This window comes from Coptis chinensis, chromosome 6 (assembly GCF_015680905.1).
Source record: "Coptis chinensis isolate HL-2020 chromosome 6, ASM1568090v1, whole genome shotgun sequence".
In the NCBI taxonomy this organism is placed as follows: Eukaryota; Viridiplantae; Streptophyta; class Magnoliopsida; order Ranunculales; family Ranunculaceae; genus Coptis; species Coptis chinensis.
Window position 1 is genome coordinate 30,529,818 of NC_141461.1, and position 20,668 is coordinate 30,550,485.

The following is a 20,668-nucleotide window of genomic DNA, read 5'->3' on the forward strand; positions in this document are numbered from 1 at the left end:
TTCCTAGAACAACATATAATTCATGGTTAATTCATTTTCAACGTTTCAATTTAGTTTGAGCTACATTGCTCCTAACATGCTTTTATCGAATGTAATTGGAACTTCTAATGAAGGAATGCTGGCACTACAAGAAATGGGATTTTTTGCTACGAAATTATTTGCTACACTTACAATGTGTAGCCAATAATCCCAATTGGTGCAATGTTTGCGATGACGTTGTGGCTGGGGAACACTGCATATATGTATATTTTTGTTGCATTCGCACAAATGTTGAAAGCTATCAGTATGTTTTCTCCAAACTCAACTACCCCTGTATAGCTATGTGCCTATGTTATTACCTTTAATGTAAGAATGTACGTGAGTCAAATCTGTCCATGTAAGTATGTCCAAGTGCCCCTGCGTCAGCTGGGGTAATTGTTACACGGCTAGAGATTGAAGTATCCCAACCTTCACACAGTCTGAAGTGTTCTTCTTACCTGTATACAGCCATTTATTGGGGCAATTGTTCATAATGTAATCTTTCAAATGTGCAGTGCATGTAACGGTCTTTATTCTTGGAGTAGCAGCAGGACTTGAACTTATGAGCTGCAGAATGTTTTTCATAATGTCGTTGATCAGTTTTGGTGTTCTTGTTGCTTCATATGGAGAAGTAAATGTTAACTGGATCGGAGTGGTTTACCAAGTGGGAGGTGTTGTTGGAGAGGCGTTGAGGGTAATTTTCATGGAGATATTTGTGAAAAGGAAGGGTCTCAAACTAAATCCTATATCTGTAATGTACTATGTCAGTCCGTGCAGGTATGTGTAGAACTTTCTTTCCTAAGTTTGATTTCCAGCTCTTATGTGAAAAGATGCCTCCATGACAAAATATTGTTTTCTGCAGTGCTCTATGCCTCTTCATCCCATGGATATTCCTAGAGCTGCCAAAGATGAATGCGAATGGGCCATGGAGTTTTCAACCTCTTGTGCTGACCCTCAATTCCCTTTGTACTTTTGCACTGAATCTATCGGTGTTCCTTGTCATCTCACACACAAGTGCATTGACTATTCATGTCGCGGGAGTTGTCAAGGATTGGGTGGTCGTCCTACTGTCAGCCCTTATGTTTGTTGACACAAAGCTAACTGTTATAAACCTATTTGGTTATGGAATTTGTAAGTAACTGCAAAAACCCTTTTTAATATTGTCATTTGAAGAGGACGTATGGGTTATCATAACCTAATGCATGTGACTGTTTAACCATCAACCCCCTCCCCTACACACACACACACACACACACCCAAAAAAAAAATCTACATATATTGTAAAGACATAGAAGACACAATCTCAATCTCATTCTGGCTATTAAGTTTTGTTTTCCTCCTATTAAATTGTAAATTGTCTCTAAGTCCTATAGACTATAGTACTTGTTTTGCATATCCATATTCTCTTGCTATTTTCAAGTTTACCTCAGCGGGCTTTCCACAATCTCTGAGTACTTGCTTTCAAATTCGTAGGAAAAGAGTTACAAATTATAATTTGGGTTAACGAATATTACCCCCTAGATGAGCCAATTAGGATTTCCCCCTCACTAGATGGGAAAATTAGGGTCTCCCCCCTAAGTACATACAAGAAAAAAAGTCAACTTGGGTTGACCGTGTTTTTGTGTGTGTGTGTGTGTGTGGGGGGGGGTAATAATAGTATAAAATAGTGCAGTTAAAACTTCAGTTTCTTTTAGGTAACAATTACTACACATTTTTGGGGTTGCTTGACACAAGGGTGATTTTGTGTCAGAACACAAGTTCTTAAGTTAATCATCTTTTGGGCTGTGCTTGTGACCTTAAAATTCACCCTGATGTTCAATTAAGCTTAGTTTTTAGTCTGGCATACCTGGATCTAAGTTTGAGTTGCACTCGAGTATGTGACAAGCTTGGCATTTAATAAAAAGAAAAACAAGTGTTCTTGTAATGAATTGTTATTTTTTTCTTAGGTTTTTTATGGTGTCTTATTGTAGTATTTTGGTTGTCATTGCGGATAAGAAGCCATTGAACTTCAAACTCTTGAACTTGTTGGTTAAACCATTGATGGAGATGAGCATGGACACTCCGTACTTTGCACCAATTTGTGCTCGGCGACACATACATCAAACCATAACTCAATTTTGTGAGGTACTTTCCAGCTTAAATAAAACAACGTCTTTGTACTAGTTTTTTTTTACTAATGCACATAGATGTTGCAGTGACGAGTTCTTGGCCTTCTATGAAGACATTATTTATTTTGAGGATATGGTCCATGATATTTCCATGCTCTGATTTCCATCATGTTGTCATGACACCAGCGGTCTTATTGATGTGCGAGTATCTAATGCATTGTCCAATAACACGTGGGTGTGACATTGCCATTGGATCTTTCTTGTGCTCCATGGTTCTGCAGGTCGCCAAATAGTTGCAGAAGTTCTGCCCATAAGTTGTCATATTTCTTCGAATCCTACTGATGTCAACATTGGAGGCAGAACCTAGATCACTTCAGCATTCCCAAATATGATCTAACCCAAGTCAATGAATTTCTCCTTGCATTGAAAATAAAATATTACTAGGAGTTCACTTTGCTGCCATTTTAACAACTTATTGAACCGGGCTTCTTTAAGCTCAATAGACCTTTTCCGTCCCCCACCTCTATAGGCAATTTTATAGATGATTAAAAAAGTGGCTAATTCTTATTGTCAAACAATTTTACTATCTTTCATAACTCAAGGTGCTTAAGTCGTGGATGAGGTTACTTGGTTTCATCCTTCCGAGGGTCCGGGCTTTGCTTGAAGTACAGTTACATTATTTCCTCTAATACTAGCTCACTATACAAGTATACAAATATATTTTCTTTTCTTTTTTTGGTGGTTGTCTGAAGCTTTTTTCACATTGTAACTTCTATTTTTCTGAGGGTAAAAAATGGATGTATTATTCCATTGTCTGAACTGTGTGCTTAATGTATTCATTACCTGCAGGGCTGGCATGCTTACTGTCTCATCTAAAGCGATAGATGGGGAATGTAGTATGTTACATCTATAATTCAGCATGTAAGTAATAAACCATGCATGTGATATTTGAAACACCTAACAATTCTTCATGTATAATAGTGTTTCACAAAAAACACTTACGTAAAAAGGATAACAAAGTTATAGGGGTGTTTGCGAAAATGCTACCAAATCTTTAAATTATCATTTCACATATGCTATCTGAAGTTAGTTCTTATTTCTTAAAAGGCTCTTCATATATGGACTACTACTTGTGCATTTTATAACTTACGCATGTTTGTTGACGTTTAAATACTTCTTTGAGTATATTGCAAATTAGATATGAATTTTATTGTTAGCATTTTTGCAATTGCAGAGTTCACCACATTGAAGCAGTGGGGTACTGATGTCGTATGTATAGATTCGAGGGAGGATTTGCGAGTCCAATGGAAGAATTGAATGCTCAACAACGGTTCAATAGACATTAATATTTTAGGAGTACTAAGTGATGAAAAGGATAATTGTAGTGATGCATTGAACTTCACATCTTTTAAACATCTAATGCTTGTAATGATACTTTTGTATTTGGAATGTAAGAAGTATGATTTCTTTTTATTGAACTTGTCAATTTTTTTGTTGATTAAGATGTGTTTGAATGTTTTATGTCTCATATGATGTTTAATAAATTATAAAATAGGATTTCCGAATAAAATTGAACTAATTTCAAAATCAAGCTTTTCATCAGCAATAACTTTCTGCAACACATAAAAGGGTGGCCAAAGGTTGATTCATAGTACCACAGCTGCAACTATTTGCAATACTGTAAAGTGTTGGTAAAGGCATAAGCATTTGGCACACAATGAAAGTGTTGCCAAAGTAGAGTACATCTTTTGCAACGGCTAAAGCGTTGCTAATATATTTTATATTAAATAATATTTATTTGGAGGACAGACGGGTGGAAAATCAATTGCTATGCTTATAAGACATTAGCAACACTTCCATGCGTAGCAAGTGCTTATGACTTTTGCAGCAGCAACGTCCCCACGATGCTTTTGAAAGTGTTGCAAAAGATATTTTGCTACAGTTTTTCAATATTCTGCAACGCTTTAAAGCGTTGCAAAAGACCTCATCTATTGTAGTGTGGGTTGGTACTTGGGAATTATTAGCATAATCAAGCTTCCACTTGATGTCATTCAACTGTAGCTGTTAGGGGAATAACTTATTTTACTAGGTTTGTTTACATTCTAAAACCATGTTTCTACTTTTTAGTCGTTAGTGAGTTCATTGACATATGATGTTGATCTTTTTTTTCCACAATAATATGTTTGCTTCCATCCAAATCTTTAGTTATTTTGTATGCTATTGTCAGATGGTTAAGCATTTTTCTTTTTTACTTTTTTAAGAGATATCAACATTGTTTGTCGATTATAAGCAGAAGTACACTGCTCAATAATACACTCAGTAGTCGTACATCCTCATCCTCCAGCATTACATATAGAGATAAAGTTCATAGATTACCCTATTCTACAAGGTTAAAAGAACAATTTCTTTAGCCAGGCATAGAAAACACTAGACTTGAATCACTGAATTCACTTGAAATTAACCAATGGAGTACTACTGTATATAGGGTACTACAATACTACTAAAGGAGAGCAGATTCAAAGTCCATCCATCCTACAGATACTTGATTGTGAAAAAGCTTTTGTGCATCACTTGGTGAAATGATTAGAAGCTGGCATTCCCCAAGTTTCGGTTAATATATATTTTTGCCACCGTGCAGTGGACCTAGAGATTATTAAACTTGCTGGCCGAATACTTGCTCTTCACTTATCTTTATATATATATAATAGCATTCCCTTTTCCTCATCTCTGAGGGTGTCCACGTCAGCAAATTTTAAGTATTTACTTTTTACTCACGAGAAATCAGGAATTCAGGATGACAAAAAAACAAAACTACAAAAGTACTTCTCTCTGAAAATCAAGAGAGAAATAAGGAAGATTACGAGGAAAAAAACTGCCGATAAAAAAAAGAAAAAAGCTGCGAGAAAAAAAAAACTAAATAGGAGTTCAAAAAATAAGTCTTGCAGAATGACCTAATGAAGGTAGTATTACAAATAGGACTAAACACCCACCACAAGCTCACTTTGGTCAGGAGAAACATTCGCCACTGTTTTGGTTTTAACAGCTTCCAACATCCTCTTACTAATTTCTTTAAAATAGATCTGAAGAATCACAATCCCATCTTCTTCTTCTTTTTAATCTTCTTCACCACCCATTTTTGAATCAGATAAAAAAGAAGAACTAGCGACTGTAAAAGCTTCTTCTTCGATTATTTTAGCGGCTGAAGAAATTTCGTCGGCTTATAATGAGCTGTAACTCTTGGAGAGAATATAGGGTGTTGATAGGGTTTCAATTAATCGGTTTGTTACGGCCTCACGTGTGCGTTGTGAGGGTGGCCATATGCTTAAGGACATGTTCATTTTTTCAAATTTTTGTGTTCTGTTTTCTGCTTATTTTGGTTGGTTTTGTTTTGGTGAAGGAGTTTCTTCGGTTTTTACATTGTTTTTGTTTACTGTTGGGGTTGCTCTTCTTCCATAAAGGTGAAACACTTAAATGCTAGCAGTTAAGAACCTAAGAAAATCAGTTGGGTTATTGCAGCTTCTTCAATGTATTATCTTTCTTGAGACGCCTATGTGTTTATAGTTATGCGAATAGAGTGACGATGATTCCGTTATGTGCATACTATCCAAATTATGGATAGAACGTGTGAACAATGCTAGGAAATTTGTTCATTATTGATTCCTATATTCCTAATTTCTTATGTTATTTGACTGATTATTATATTCATGTTGAGCTTTTATATAATGTCATTAATGTCATTTGCTTTTTTTCTCTGCAGAAAATCCTCAGTAAATGTCATTGATGTAAAAACAATGTCACCAGATCATGTTGTTGTCATTGAGCTCCCAAATAGAGTTCCATATGGGTTTCATGCTTTCTTTGTAATGGAGGTTTGTATTAGTGGGTTTAATTAGTTTATGCAGTATCCATCTTCCTTAATTTGGCGGTTGATTGAAGCAAAAAAGAGAGTAATGATGAAAATAATGGAATTACATCCTTAATGGAGAAATAACAAAGTTCTGTCCAATACGACGATACTAAATTCTTCATAAAAGTTAATTTTCCTCGGATAGCAGGGGATTCAAGTTGATCTTATTAAACTGAAGCATGCGTTTTTCTTTTGCGGTCAGATACAAACTCATGGAAATTAATATTTCAAGTAGCATGATGAACATACCTATTGGCATTTCTATTATCAAGTTCAATTACTCCATTTTATTTTGGCTAAATAAGTACAATCACTGCTTAAATGATATATAGAACAAACCATTAAAATAGTCACATCATTTATATCTCAAAAATGTATTTGGGCATCACATGTTATTATTAACACGAGAAGACGGAAAGTTAATTAGGTTAGTATCTTAGCTTGGTTGTTTCAAATGTCTATTTTACCTGGAAAGTCCTTCAGATGGCTCAACATGGAGGTTCTTGAGTCAGATCATTGAGTGTCCAAACTATGTTCGACTTGAATACTTTAGCATTATTCTATCTAAGTTGGTTTTTCCTGATTTTGTTGTTTTGCTTTCTCAACTAGGATTACTCTCTTTTTTTTTTTTTTTTTTGGAAAACTACTTCTGATTAGGTTTTTTTTATCTTCTAAACAAGAGCAACTTCGAGAACAAGCCAAGCTATGATCCAGAACACGTCCAAGTTGATGGTGTTTGTAATTGGCAGAGCTTACAGTAGCATCTGTGCTGCCATAACTCAATTAGCCAAATATGTGTATGTTCTGTTTTGTAAAGATTCATTATATATAAGCTACTTGGATGTCAATGTAATCAATCTGATCGAAAGTAAGATACTTCGGCAAGCATTTTCAGACTTCCTTAATATTGAAATTATTTATCTTTGTTTAAGTCCTAGATAAGGGTTTGTTTTAGTAGGGTGAAAAAATGTGGATTTACTGCTAAGTTGAATGTTGTTGGTGCATGGTTGTCAACATTTATAGAATATGTGAGCATTCAATACAGATCTGGCGAGGACATGTTTGAAGTTATATCAAGTGCAGCTTTTAATCCATCACTTACAATAGCTCGAAATTTTTTTGCATGTACAGTTGGGTAGAAGCCGAGCAAGGCCAGATACTATTTAAATGATACTGCTGAAGTGGTAAGGATGGTTCAAAGACTTGCATCTGCTTCCTGTCAGAAGCCAAGATATAGTTCTAACACTGAAGCCTCTTTTGAGTGTTGCATGAAATACACCTGAATCATAAATATTTTGTTCTTTAGTTGCATAAAAGTGCGATGATGTCGATATGGTATGGATTAGACCACATGCCCGATAGTATACCTTGGATTGTGTACTTGCATGCCCTCTGGAATAGGCTCTGGCCAGAATGTCATGTTGCTAGAACCAGCAATTTTTGAACAATAATTGATGGGATCAATGCAACTCCCAATCTTTAGTTCTAGATAAAACCCGCGACGCAAGCATTCGCCAGAAGGTGCTACTAGGTGCCATACTTTTTCATCGGCAACCTGACAACTTATTGCAACATGAACAATAATAACCCAAAACTAGAAATAAAACCCCTTAAAAAAATTAGAAAAACATAAACCCTTCAAACAAAGTATACATATATTATAAGCAATGAATCATTAGCTATCAATATATATATATATATATATATATATATATATATATATATATATATATTTATATATAAAGGCTATTTGAATAAATAATATATATATATATATATATATATATATATATATATATATATATATATATATATATAAATATTATTTTTTCAAAAATGGGGAGTCATTATTTAGCAAGTCCAGCATAGGTGAATATAGGGAGGTTACTCAAAAATGGGGAGGTTTTTAATGCAGCGTGAATATAGGGGAGGCTACTAGATTTTGGACCCGGGCATACGGCCGAGATCTATTAAATATTGTGTGTGCTGAAAAGGCCGGCTTTACAAAATGTCTCACACAAATTTTCGAATCAGAATATATTTTTATTGAAAATAAACCGAAATACGTTAATGAGTAGCGATTATGGTGCATAAGTACTTGGAAACTAAGGAATCAAATTGAGATAGCCTCTTCACTTTGTGGTTTAGGATATTAATCCATCATTTTCAAATAGAATTATCTTAAACTCGATCTAACTTGTATAATAGTTTTCTTAGATTTATGGTGATTTAGCGGCAAATTTTCGAATCATAATATATTTTTATTGAAAATAAACCGAAATACGTTAATGAGTAGCGATTATGGTACATAAGTACTTGGAAACTAAGGGATCAAATTGAGAAAGCCTCTTCACTTTGTGGTTTAGGATATTAATCCACAATTTTCAAATAGAATTATCTTAAACTCGATCTAGCTTGTATAATAGTTTTCTTATATTTATGGTAATTTAGCGGCAAATTTTCAAATCAAAATATATTTTTATGGAAAATAAACCGATCGAAATACGTTAATGAGCAGCGATTATAGTGCATAAGTACTTGGAAACTAAGGGATCGAATTAAGATAGCCTCTTCACTTTGTGGTTTAGGATATTAATCCGTAATTTTCAAATAGAATTATCTTAAACTAGATCTAGCTTGTATAATAGTTTTCTTATATTTATGATGATTTAGCGGCAAATTTTCGACTCAGAATATATTTTTATTGAAAACAAACCGAAAGACGTTAATGAGCAACGATTATGGTACATAAGTACTTGGAAACTAAGAGATCAAATTGAGATAGTCTCTTCACTTTGTGGTTTAGGATATTAATCCGTAATTTTCAAATGGAATTATCTTAAACTCGATCTAGCTTGTATAATATTTTTATTAGATTTAGGGTGATTTAGCGGTAATCATCAACGGTCAGTTTACGTACTAATGTGTACAAATCACTAAAACAGATTGATTGTTTTCATATCATCAAAGAATACACTACTCCCACTTAAAAAAATTTATCACATGAACGTGTCCTACGAAAGGGTGCCATTATATTAAATTATTCTAAAAAATATTAGTAATTATGCATAGCTATAAGATATGAAAATTATATTAATTACTCATTTAAATTTCTTGCACCACTCTCTATAAAAATGAAGCATCAAACCTTGATAAAACTCATCGACTTCTTTTTATTGTTAGTTTAACAATAGAAGTTTGATTGAAGTTTTATGAGAATACCCAATGTGGCGAAGATAATATTGAAGCTACTTGAATAGCAAGACATTCTCAATCACAATAAAAGAATTATGATAAACACTACTTAAATGCAAAACTATATTTGTCAAGACATTTATTCCCCCTCATATAATACAAATATGTTTTAGGGTTATTAGTTCAATATATTTGCATCAAGTTTCTGATTTTCTATTAATTATTCTTTGATGTTAGTTTAATGTAGTACATTGCATCCGTTAATTATTATTTGAGGTTAGTTCAGTGCAATTGCATCCACTTTATGATTTTTTGTTAGTTATTCATTAAGGTTAATTCAGTACAGTTGCATCCAGTTTTCGATATTTTGTTAATTAGTATTTGAGATTACTTCATTGCATTTGCATCCAGGTTCCAATCTCCTATTAATTACTCTTTGAGGTTAGTTCAATACATCTATAACCAGTTTTTGATTTCCCGTTAATTGTTTTTCTAGGTTAGTTCGATAGTTTACAATTTCTATACAGTTTGCATACATGTAAGAGTCTATTTTTATAAACTCAATCACTTTCGTTTTGAGTTCCTAATTACTTGTAATTACTCATGTGAGAAGGCTAAAAAAGTGGACATTTATAGTTTTGAGGTCAGTGCGATGCAGTTACATCCGATTTCGATTTCCAGTTAACTATTTTTTGAGGTTATTTCAATGTATTTGCATCCAATTTCTGATTTTCAGATAGTTAATATCTTATTTTAGTTTAATGCAGTTGCATCCAGTTTTTTATTTTCCGTTAATTATTTTTGAGGTTAATTCAATGTAGTTGCATTCAATTTTCGATTTTATGTTAATTGTTCTTTGAGGTTAATTCAATGCATTTGCATCAAGTTTCCGATTTCCTATTAATTATTTTTTGAGGTTAGTTCAATGCAGTTACATCAAATTTATAATTTCCCGTTAATTATTCATTTAGGTTAGTTCAGTACAGTTTCATGCATTTTTCAATGTTTCGTTAATTAGTCTTTGAGATTAGTTCATTGCATTTTGATCAAATTTCATATATCTCATTAATAACTCTTTAAGGTTAGTTCAATATATCTGCATCTAGTTTTCGATTATTTATGCTTTGAGGTTAGTTCAATGCAATTATTATATCCGGTTTCTGATTTCCCGTTAATTATTCTTTTAGATTATTTCAATGCATTTGCATTTAGTTTCAGATTTCCCACCAATTATTCTATGAGGTTAGTTCAATGCAGTTACATTCGGTTTTTGATTATCTGTTAATTATTTTTTGAGTTTAGTTCAATGCATTTGCATCCAGTTTCCAGTTAATTATTATATGAGGTTTGTTTGATGTATTTGCATACCGTTTCCGATTTCCTGTTAAATATTTTTCAAGGATTTGCATTTAATTTCTAATTTCCCGTTAGTTATTATCTGACATTAGTTTAATGCAATTGCACCCAGTTTTCGATTTCTAGTTAATTACTTTTTTTAGTTTAGTTTATTGCATTTGCATAAAGTTTTCGATTTTCCATTAATTACTCTTTGAGCTCAGTTATGTATTTGAATCCAGTTTCTAATTTCCTTTTAATTATCCAATGTGGTGTGTAATACCAACTTCTACTGATCTATCTATATTGTCCTTGCAAGCATGACATAAAAAGTAAATTATGCTTGATTTACTATGTGGGATCATCGAAGATTATCCAGTTCCTGATTTCCCATTAATTATTCTTTAAATTATGCATGACTCACTACGTGGAATCTTTAAAGATTATCTATGAACGGGTGTTGTTATATTAATTATTCTGAAAAAATATTTGCAAATATGCAGAACTATTATATTTTAATATTATATTGATCACTCAACCAAATTTCTTATAACGTGAAAACCTCACTCTCCATTAAATAAAAAGAACTCACATTTGATAAAACCCTTCAACTTCGTTTTGTTGTTTAATAATAGAAGTTTGATTTAAGTTTTGTGAGATTGCCTAATAAGGTGAAGTTCATATATATTGAAGCTACTTGAATAGCAAGGATTTCCCAATCATACGGAAAGAGATAAGATAAACACCATTTTAAATGCGAAACTATACTTATCGAGACATTTCCACAATATATAACTCAACTATGTTTTGAGGTTAGTTCAATGCATTTGCATCAAATTTCTGATTTTCCATTATTTATATTTTAAGGTTATTTCAATATAGTTGCATCCAATTTCCAATTCCAGTTATTTATTTTTTGAAATCAATTCAATGCAGTTGCATCCAGTTTCTAATTTCTCATTAATTATTCTTTTCGATTAGTTCAATACATTTGCATCCAATTTTCAATTTCCTATTAATTGTTCTTTGAGGTCAGTTCATTGCATTTGCATCCAGTTTTTATTTCACGTTAATTATTCTATGAGATTAGTTTAATGCATTTGCATCCAGTTTCCGATTTCTCGTTTATTATTTGATAAAGTTGCATTTGCATCTAGTTTTCGATTTTCCGTTAATTATTGTTTGAGGTTAGTTCAATGAATTTGCATCTAGTTTCCGATTTTCCATTAATTATTTCTTGAGATTAGTTCAATGCATTTGCATCCAGTTTATTTTGAGATTAGTTCAGTGCAGTTGCATCCAGTTTCCGATTTCTCATTAATTATTTTTTAAGATTAGTTCCACGCATTTGCATCATGTTTCCAATTTATAATTAATTTTTCTTTGAGGTTAGTTTAATGCAATTGCATCCAGTTTCCGATTTCCCGTTAATTTAATCTTTGAGGATTAGCTCAATGCATTTGCATCTAGTTTCCGATTTTTCGACAATTAATTTTTTATGTTAGTTTGATGTATTTGCATCCAAGTTTTGATTTTCCGTTAATTATTTTTTGAGGTTAGTTTAATGCAGTTGTATCTATATTCCAATTTTCTATTAATTACTTTTTAAGATTAGTTTAATGTTTCCATTTGCATCCAGTTTCCGATTTCTCGTTAAATATTATTTGAGGTTAGTTCGATGCATTTGCATTCAGTTTTTGGTTCCCCATTAATTATTTTTTAACGTTAGTTTCATTCAATATTATATATTTTTTAAAATATTTGTCATTATTGCTTTGCCGTTATTTTTTTTCTTCATTTTCTATTATATATTTTGTGATGTTATTTTTTGTATAATTGTTTTTAACTATGTTTTGAGGTTGTGTTAAGAATATATTCGAAATAAGTCGGTGTTTTATTATAGGCACGAAAATTGTATGATTTGTAATAGGGAATTAGTTTCTATAAATCACCTATTTTTTAGCAATTTTTTTTATTTGATCAAATATATAAGAATTAGAAATACACTCAAACTCTCCAAAGAGGTTACATGTACGTGGGATTATCTTTCATATTAGAGTGTCACATAGGAGAGAAAAAAAAAACCAACTCTCATATTAGAGTGTCATTGCAACATGACATAAAAAGTAAATTATGCTTGATTTACTATGTGGGATCATCGAAGATTATCCAGTTCCTAATTTTCCATTAATTATTCTTTAAATTATGCATGACTCACTATGTAGAATTTTTAAAGATTATCTATAAATGGGTGTTGTTATATTAATTATTCTGAAAAATATTTGCAAATATGCAAAACTAATATATATTAATATTGTATTGATCACTCAACCAAATTTCTTATAACGTGAAAACCTCACTCTCTATTAAAAAAATAACTCACATTTGATAAAACCCTTCAACTTCATTTTGTTGTTTAATAATAAAAGTTTGATTGAAGTTTTGTGAGATTGCCTAAGTTCGTATATATTGAAACTACTTGAATAGCAAGGAGTTCACAATCATATGGAAAGAGATAAGATAAACACTATTTTAAATGTAAAACTATATTTATCGAGATATTCTCACAACATATAACTCAACTATGTTTTGAGGTTAGTTCAATGCATTTGCATCCAGTTCCTGATTTTCTATTATTTATATTTTGAGATTAGTTCAATGCAGTTGCATCCAATTTCCAATTCCCATTGTTTATTTTTTTAAATCAGTTCAATGTAGTTGTATCAAGTTTCTGATTTTTCTTTAATTATTCTTTTCGGTTAGTTCAATACATTTGCATCTAATTTCCAATTTCCTGTTAATTGTTCTTTGAGGTCACTTTAATGCATTTGCCTCCAGTTTCTGATTTCTCGTTAATTGTTCTATGAGATTAGTTTAATTCATTTGCATCCAGTTTTCGATTTCTCATTTATTATTTGATAAAATTGCATTTGCATCTAGTTTTTTATTTTCCGTTAATTATTGTTTGAGGTTAGTTCAATGAATTTGCATCCAGTTTCCGATTTCCCGTTAACTATTTAATGAGGTTAGTTCAATGCATTTGCATCAAGTTTAATTTTTGAGATTAGTTCAGTGCAGTTGCATCCGATTTTTGATTTCCCATTAATTATTTTTTAAGATTAGTTCCAAGCATTTGCATCATGTTTCCAATTTATAATTAATTTTTCTTTGAGGTTAGTTCAATGCAGTTGCATCCAGTTTCTGATTTCCCATTAATTTAATCTTTGAGGGTTAGCTTAATGCATTTGTATCCAGTTTCCGATTTTTCGATAATTATTTTTTTTATGTTAGTTTGATGTATTTGCATCCAAGTTTTGATTTTTCGTTAATTATTCTTTGAGGTTAGTTTAATGCAGTTGTATCCATATTCCAATTTTCTATTAATTACTTTTTAAGATTAGTTTAATGCTTGCATTTGCATCCATTTTCCAATTTCTTGTTAAATATTATTTAAGATTAGTTTGATGCATTTGCATTCAGTTTTCGGTTCCCCATTAATTGTTTTTTGACCAGTTTCCAATTTCTTGTTAAATATTATTTGAGATTAGTTCGATGCATTTGCATCCAGTTTTCGGTTCCCCATTAATTGTTTTTTGACATTAGTTTCATTCAGTATTATATATTTTTAAAATATTGTCATTATTGTTTTGCCGTTATTTTTTATTTTTTTTTCATTTTCTATTATATATTTTGTGATGTTATTTTTTGTTTAATTGTTTTTAACTATATTTTGAGGATATATTCAAAATAAGTCGGTACTTTATCATAGACACTAAAATTGTGGGAGAGGAACTTTTATTCTCTTTTTCAATCTCATGTAATCTCCAAACAACACCAGCAACACCATTAACAAAAATCAGTGTGGACATAGGCGCATTTGCCAAACCACGATAAAGTTCTCGTTTTCTTTTTTATTTATGCATTGTATTTATTATTTTAAGTTTATTGTTGAGTTGTTTTTGATACTATATCTTTTGTTAATTCTATTGTGTTTGATCCAAGAAATTGTGTCAAACCTTAGCAACCCTAAAACATGTACCTTGGGTTACATTTGCGCTCTCAAATCGTGCTTTTGTACTTTAGCACTAAATTCCTAAAGTGTGTGCAGTTTCCAATGACTAAGAATGCGCTATATGACTTTTCAGATCATTTTGTTGCTTTTTGTCAAGAAAAATAACCAATCAGAAGCCAGAGTAATGCTGAAAAACACAGTTTGGTAGGCTAACTGGCCAAGCCGGCAAGCCTTCTGTCTAACAATTTATTTATTACATGTTCCCACATTGAGAACCATCTCTCTACTGTTAACCACCTTATGTTGGATGATGGTTCTGGCTGGAATCAGCAGTTCATAAGGGGGGTTTTCGATTCTATGATTGTATTTATCATCAATGAGGTACACATCAGGCCTCAGGCTGGGGCTGATAAACTCATTTGGTGGCCAAATAAGAAAGGTTGTTTCAATGTCAAGTCAGCTTTCAACCTGATTAACCAAGATCAGTGGAAAGAACATGACTCAAGTTTCCACACTAAGTCTATTAAAAGGATTTGGAAGACTAATTTGGCAGCAAGAGAACAAATGCTTTTGTGAAAAATATATCTTAATATCCTTCTCACTGGGGACAGGATAAAGAATAGAATAAAGAATTATGATATCTTATGTCCTTTCTGTTCTAAAGAATATGAAACCATAGAACACCTCTTTTTCGAATGCCAATGGGCTAAGGGCATTTGGTTTGCTTCACCATTAGGTATTAGAACAGAAGTACGTAAAGATTGGAAAGTTAGAAGATGGGTAGATGAGATCCTGGAATGGAGTAATAGCAAGGATAAATATATTGCAAATATGGGAGCAGGGTCGGCCCTGAACTTTGAGGGGCCCAAGGCGAGTTTCTTAAAAGGGGTTTATATTATTGATAAAAAAAACAAGTCTTTACACAAGGGGACGTTGGCCAATGTTTGAGTGGACTAGACTGCATATAATTTAACTGAACTGAACAACCTTGAGTCCTTTACATGTGGTTTAGTGGGTATACGATTATACTTGGGGGCCCATAATTTGACCAACAAGCTGGGGGCCCTAGGCGGCCACCTAGTTGGCCTGCCCTCAAGCCAACCCTGTATGGGAGTATATGCATGTACTCTTCTGCAAACTATTTGGGATAACATAAACCTCCAGAAGTTTGAGAAAAGAGTTATGAGGAGGGAGGAGGCAGAGAAGGCTCAAAGCTTTTGAAAGAGAGGAATCTTTATCTTATCTTTAAGAAGGAATACTAACTCCAATGATAATTCATCCTCTTCTAGCTTCAACAGTAATACATATAACTATAATATGAGTAATATTTCACATGCAAGTAATTCTATATCTCATCCAATTGATTTTATGAATATTAGGTTTGATGGAGCTTTCAATAAAGAGAAACAAACTGGGGCAGGAGTTGCTATGGCTTGGAATGAACATGGGGTACTAGTAGCTGTTGCGGTCAGTCGTTTTAAGGCAAGGTCCGTTAAGGAAAGCGAACTTTGTGCTGCTGAAGTGGCTGTCAAGTTGGCAGCAAGTTTAGGAGGAGGATATTTTGTGATTGAAGGAGATAATACTACGGTGATCAAAAGTCTGTCACGAGAAGATTATCCCCTCAACCAGTCCTTACAGAACATTGTGGAAGGCATCCATATGATAGCCATTTCTTTTAATTATGTATATTTTGGGTGAATCAACAAAATTTGTAATGGAGAAGCTCATGAGTTAGCAAAATGGGCTAGTAGATCCACTTACAGGGACGAGCTACCCAGATGTTGTTTGGACTTCAATTGTATTCCAGTTACTCTTTAATTTAATATGTGGTTTTATCGAGAAAAAAAAAAAGAGAGAACCATCTCTCTACTCCACGTGGTAAAAGGCCTTATATAGGTTGTGGTCTAGTACTAGCACTTTAGCCCCTATATAAGTTTTTAATATTTTTCTTTTTAACTATTAAAAAATAAGAAAATTCAACTATTTCTTGAACAAAAAAAATTTAAAGGAATTAAAATATAATTTAATTAAATGTACTAGTAAATGGGCACATGCGTTGCATGTGCTAGACAAAATCTCTGCAAACAATACTGTCCGACATATATACTTCACACTTTCAGTCACAAATTATTGAAAAATATTAAAAACGGGTAGAAGATGCTAGTAATTCTATGGTTATGGTTGAAATTTATTTATTTATTTTTCCTTTAATAAACAAATTCAGATAAATGTGGTCAGAGTTTGTGATGTAATGACAATTTATAATTAAACTTGAAAGGAATTTCAAAGAAAATAGAAATAATGACATTAAGAAATTTGACTCCGAAAGGTAACATAATATTTTTGAACCAAATCAAAACAGCAATAACGTGTTTGTTACAAAGTGAAATTTATAGGCTGACATAAATGCATATACTTAACTACTTGTGAGATATTTCTGAAAAAAAGATTGCCATGGCCTTACAAAAAAAATCACTTGGGATAGATGGTATTTGAAGTGTTGGTTGGTCAAGATGATTAATACAGTTGGCAACATTCGGCTGATCATATTTAGTTTGTTGAGATGCGTCATAAGTATCTCTAGGCGATAACATCATGTTGAATGTAGAGAATCTTTCTGTGAGTTTGCTACATCAAATTCCAAAGATGACTATTTGCTAAGGAGGTTGAGATGGAGAGTGGTGACTTTAGCGAGTATCTTTTTCTTAATTGGTTGTTTTGCTGCAAGTGAATGCATGAGACAAATTTTGTGGAGTCAGCAGGCCTGCAGAGAATAAGGATCAAAGTTGTGTTATACTTCACCTAGAGATGTTAGTCAATTAGTGGAAGTGCAGTAATTGGTCCCGCCATGACTAAAAAATTCAAAGGTTGTAGGCACAATAAATCTCCAATCTATATAGGCTGAGTGAATTGAATAAAAAAACAAACGCAATGCCATTCTAAAGGAACCACATATAAAATTAAAATGGAATAGTTTAAGATAGAGTTGAATTGCAATAGAGTTGTTATGGATACAATAAGACGCCAAAAACAATTTGCAGCAACAATTTGAATTTGGAGCCATCTGGCTGATCATATTTAGTAATAGGTGTCATTCTAACTCATTTACTCATTTTTTTGCTCTGAAGAACATAAAAGGTTGTTAAATATCAACTTAGTAGGAAAACAGATAGACATTAATGAGTGTTTATGCTGCATCGAAAGATAGAGCTTTACCAACAACAGCCTCCTCATGCACCAACAAATACATCCTCAAATTGCATTTGTGACTCATTTTTTGTCATAGATATGTTCCATCTCCTTGGACGTTAAAGCATCACAGCAATCTAGTGTTCCCTAAAAAAAAAAAAAAAAAAAAAAAAATCAACCCTGTCACTAACGTGATGTTTACAATTAGATGACCCGTAAGTAGAGGCCAAATTTCTGCTGCAATGACTTAAAGTGAAAAAAAAAATTTACATGTTCTCCCTGTTCTCCCAAATGATGGATATAAACTTCTACACCATGATGGATATAAACTTCCACACCAATTTGGGATACTTCTAATTAAGCAATATCCTCCCACTCGAAGATGTCAAACGGGCAATGAAAAATGTAGTGTCTTGTGTTTCAATTCAGATGCAACACATTCCACCAAACATTTTTGGTGTGTTCACTGCAAATAGAAAATGTGAATAAGGTCATACTCTAAAACAGGAAAATCTCAATCTATCTGCTCTTAGTATGTTATTTTTAAGCAACACTTCTGATCTTCGCATGCACATCTAGTTTAAGTTGTATCTTTATCACCTTTTTACCAGAGAGAGTGAGAGAGAAAAAAAAAAAAAAAAAAAAAAAAAAAAAAAAAAAAACTCTCAATTCACTCGTTTCCATCTTAAATTTAAACCTGAAAATGCATAGCTATTTCGACAATCATATGATTACCTATGAACTTATTTACTTTACAACAATTTTTGTATAGTTTAACTACTTAATTTAATAAATCCTTACATCGGAACTTGAATATGTATCCAACTGTTGAGTTCCGAGACAACAACGTAACAACAATGGTTCGACCAACTTTTCGCCGTGACCTGCGCTTAAAAAACACAATTAGGACCGAATTGGTTAAAGAGACAAAAATTGTTATACTAAGTTACTAACAATCATACCATCTCTAAGAAAATTGATACTTAACATGGTAAATTTTTTTCAATCTTTCATCACTGCAAACAATGTCACGCGGTACGACCTACACATAGATAGGACTAAAAAAACTTTAAAAATTCTCAATAAACAGATAGGAAATATAATATTGTGCCCCACCTCATCTTGTTCATAAGTGAAAGCAATAGGCTGTCCGAAGTATCCTGTCACACTTATAATCAAGAATTATCGGAAAATACTAAAAACTGGGGGAGGAAGATTGCTAGTATTTCTATAATATAATTTAATTAAATGTATAAGAGTATATGCTCTAAAGGAGTTTTTAATTGGGGAATTTTTTTGAGGTTAAGGCGTTTTGACGCTCGGGCTCACGCACTCGCATCCGCCCTCACACTACGTTTTGGTTGCTTAGGTCAAAACATACATCAAGGGTTTACACTTTTGGAAGTGAATAAAGCTTATATATTCATACCTTCAATATCTGCCATGCATAAGTGAATAAAACTTTCTACTACCAAGTCATATTGCATGACCGCAATATGACTAACCTCTAACTAATTCTTATAAAAAATATTGTGTGACCGCGAATTAACTCTTTACAACCGAAGACACCCTTATGAGTAAGACAACAAATTTGGAAGTTTTTAAATGCATGTATCAGCATGCAGCAGTTAATAAAGTTTTCTACTGCCAGGTCCGATGATGTACGACTATGAATTAAATCCTTACAACCAAAGACACCCTTATGAGTAATACAACAAATTTGAAAGTTTTTTTCTTGAATAATAAGAGAAACATCCTAAAACCATGAGTATCATGAATAAGACAATTGTAACCCTAAAAGAAAATATGGTACTTGGGACATTATTTTTCACAAATGAATAAGTTCAAAAAAATACATTAAATAAGTTAATGCCAATTATCAAAAATCATTAATGACAATTATTTAACATTATAAGTTAATGACAATTGTTTAATATTAAATAGGTAAAAAAACATAAAGAATTGTTAATGACAATTATCAAGGATACTACTAAAGTACTAATAAAGTACTACACTAGTACAGTGGTAACTTTATATAGGTTTTGGCATAGAGTTTACTAGATTTTGGACCCGGGCATACGCCCGGGATCTATTAAATATTTTGTGTGCTGAAAAGGCTATACAAATTGTCTCACCCAAATTTTCGAATCAGAATATATTTTTATTGAAAATAAACTGAAATACATTAATGAGCAGTGGTGCATAATTACTTGGAAACTAAGGGATCAAAAGATAACCTCTTCACTTTGTGGTTTAGGATATTAATCCGTAATTTTTAAATATAATTATCTTAAACTCGATCTAGCTTGTATAATTGTTTTATTAGATTTATAGTGATTTAGCGGCAAATTTTCGAATCAGAATATATTTTTATTGAAAATAAACCGAAATACGTTAATGAGCAGCGATTATAATGCATAAGTACTTGGAAACTAAGGGATCAAATTGAGATAGCCTCTTCACTTAGTAGTTTAGGATATTAATCCGTAATTTTCAAATAGAATTATCTTAAACTCGATCTAGCTTGTATAACAGTTTTCTTAGATTTATGGTGATTTAGCGGTAAATCATCACCGCTTGGCTTACATACTAATGTATACAAATGACTAAAATATCTATCAAATAACTAAAATAGATTGATTGTTTCCATATCTTCAAAGAATACACTACTCCCACTTGAAAAGATTTATCACATAAACGTGTTCTACGATGAATTGATGAATACAACAAAAAATTCTCTTTCAAGAAAATGCGTTCACCTACTTAGAATACTCCCCCAAATATTTTCTCTTTTTCTAGGTAATTGTTTGTATATATGCAAAATATACTTATTCAATTCCAACATGAATAACAGAGAAGATCATGTCGTTCTATGTCTTTCGTCAATGTGAACATGTCAAAGTG

General features: G+C 32.3%; 1 protein-coding gene and 2 long non-coding RNA genes across 3 annotated transcripts; 2 read left to right on the forward strand and 1 right to left on the reverse strand.

Annotated features, from left to right (window-relative positions):
* The first annotated feature begins 210 nt into the window (after positions 1-210).
* LOC147492540 (putative sugar phosphate/phosphate translocator At3g14410) lies at positions 211-2,508 on the forward strand. The gene is made up of 5 exons (XM_086567540.1): positions 211-283; positions 534-795; positions 881-1,149; positions 1,989-2,142; positions 2,214-2,508. The coding sequence occupies exons 1-4, from the start codon at positions 211-213 to the stop codon at positions 2,021-2,023; spliced, it is 639 nt and encodes a 212-aa protein (XP_086423666.1). The 3' UTR covers positions 2,024-2,142; positions 2,214-2,508.
* A 218-nt stretch (positions 2,509-2,726) lies between these two features.
* On the forward strand, positions 2,727-3,599 carry LOC147492541 (uncharacterized). Its single transcript, XR_015200271.1, has 2 exons — positions 2,727-3,047; positions 3,361-3,599. It is a non-coding gene; the product is annotated as an uncharacterized LOC147492541 (long non-coding RNA).
* Positions 3,600-17,229: 13,630 nt separating this feature from the next.
* LOC147492542 (uncharacterized) lies at positions 17,230-18,167 on the reverse strand. Its single transcript, XR_015199254.1, has 3 exons — positions 18,035-18,167; positions 17,792-17,911; positions 17,230-17,339 (listed from the first exon to the last, which is right to left on the reverse strand). It is a non-coding gene; the product is annotated as an uncharacterized LOC147492542 (long non-coding RNA).
* Positions 18,168-20,668: the final 2,501 nt, after the last annotated feature.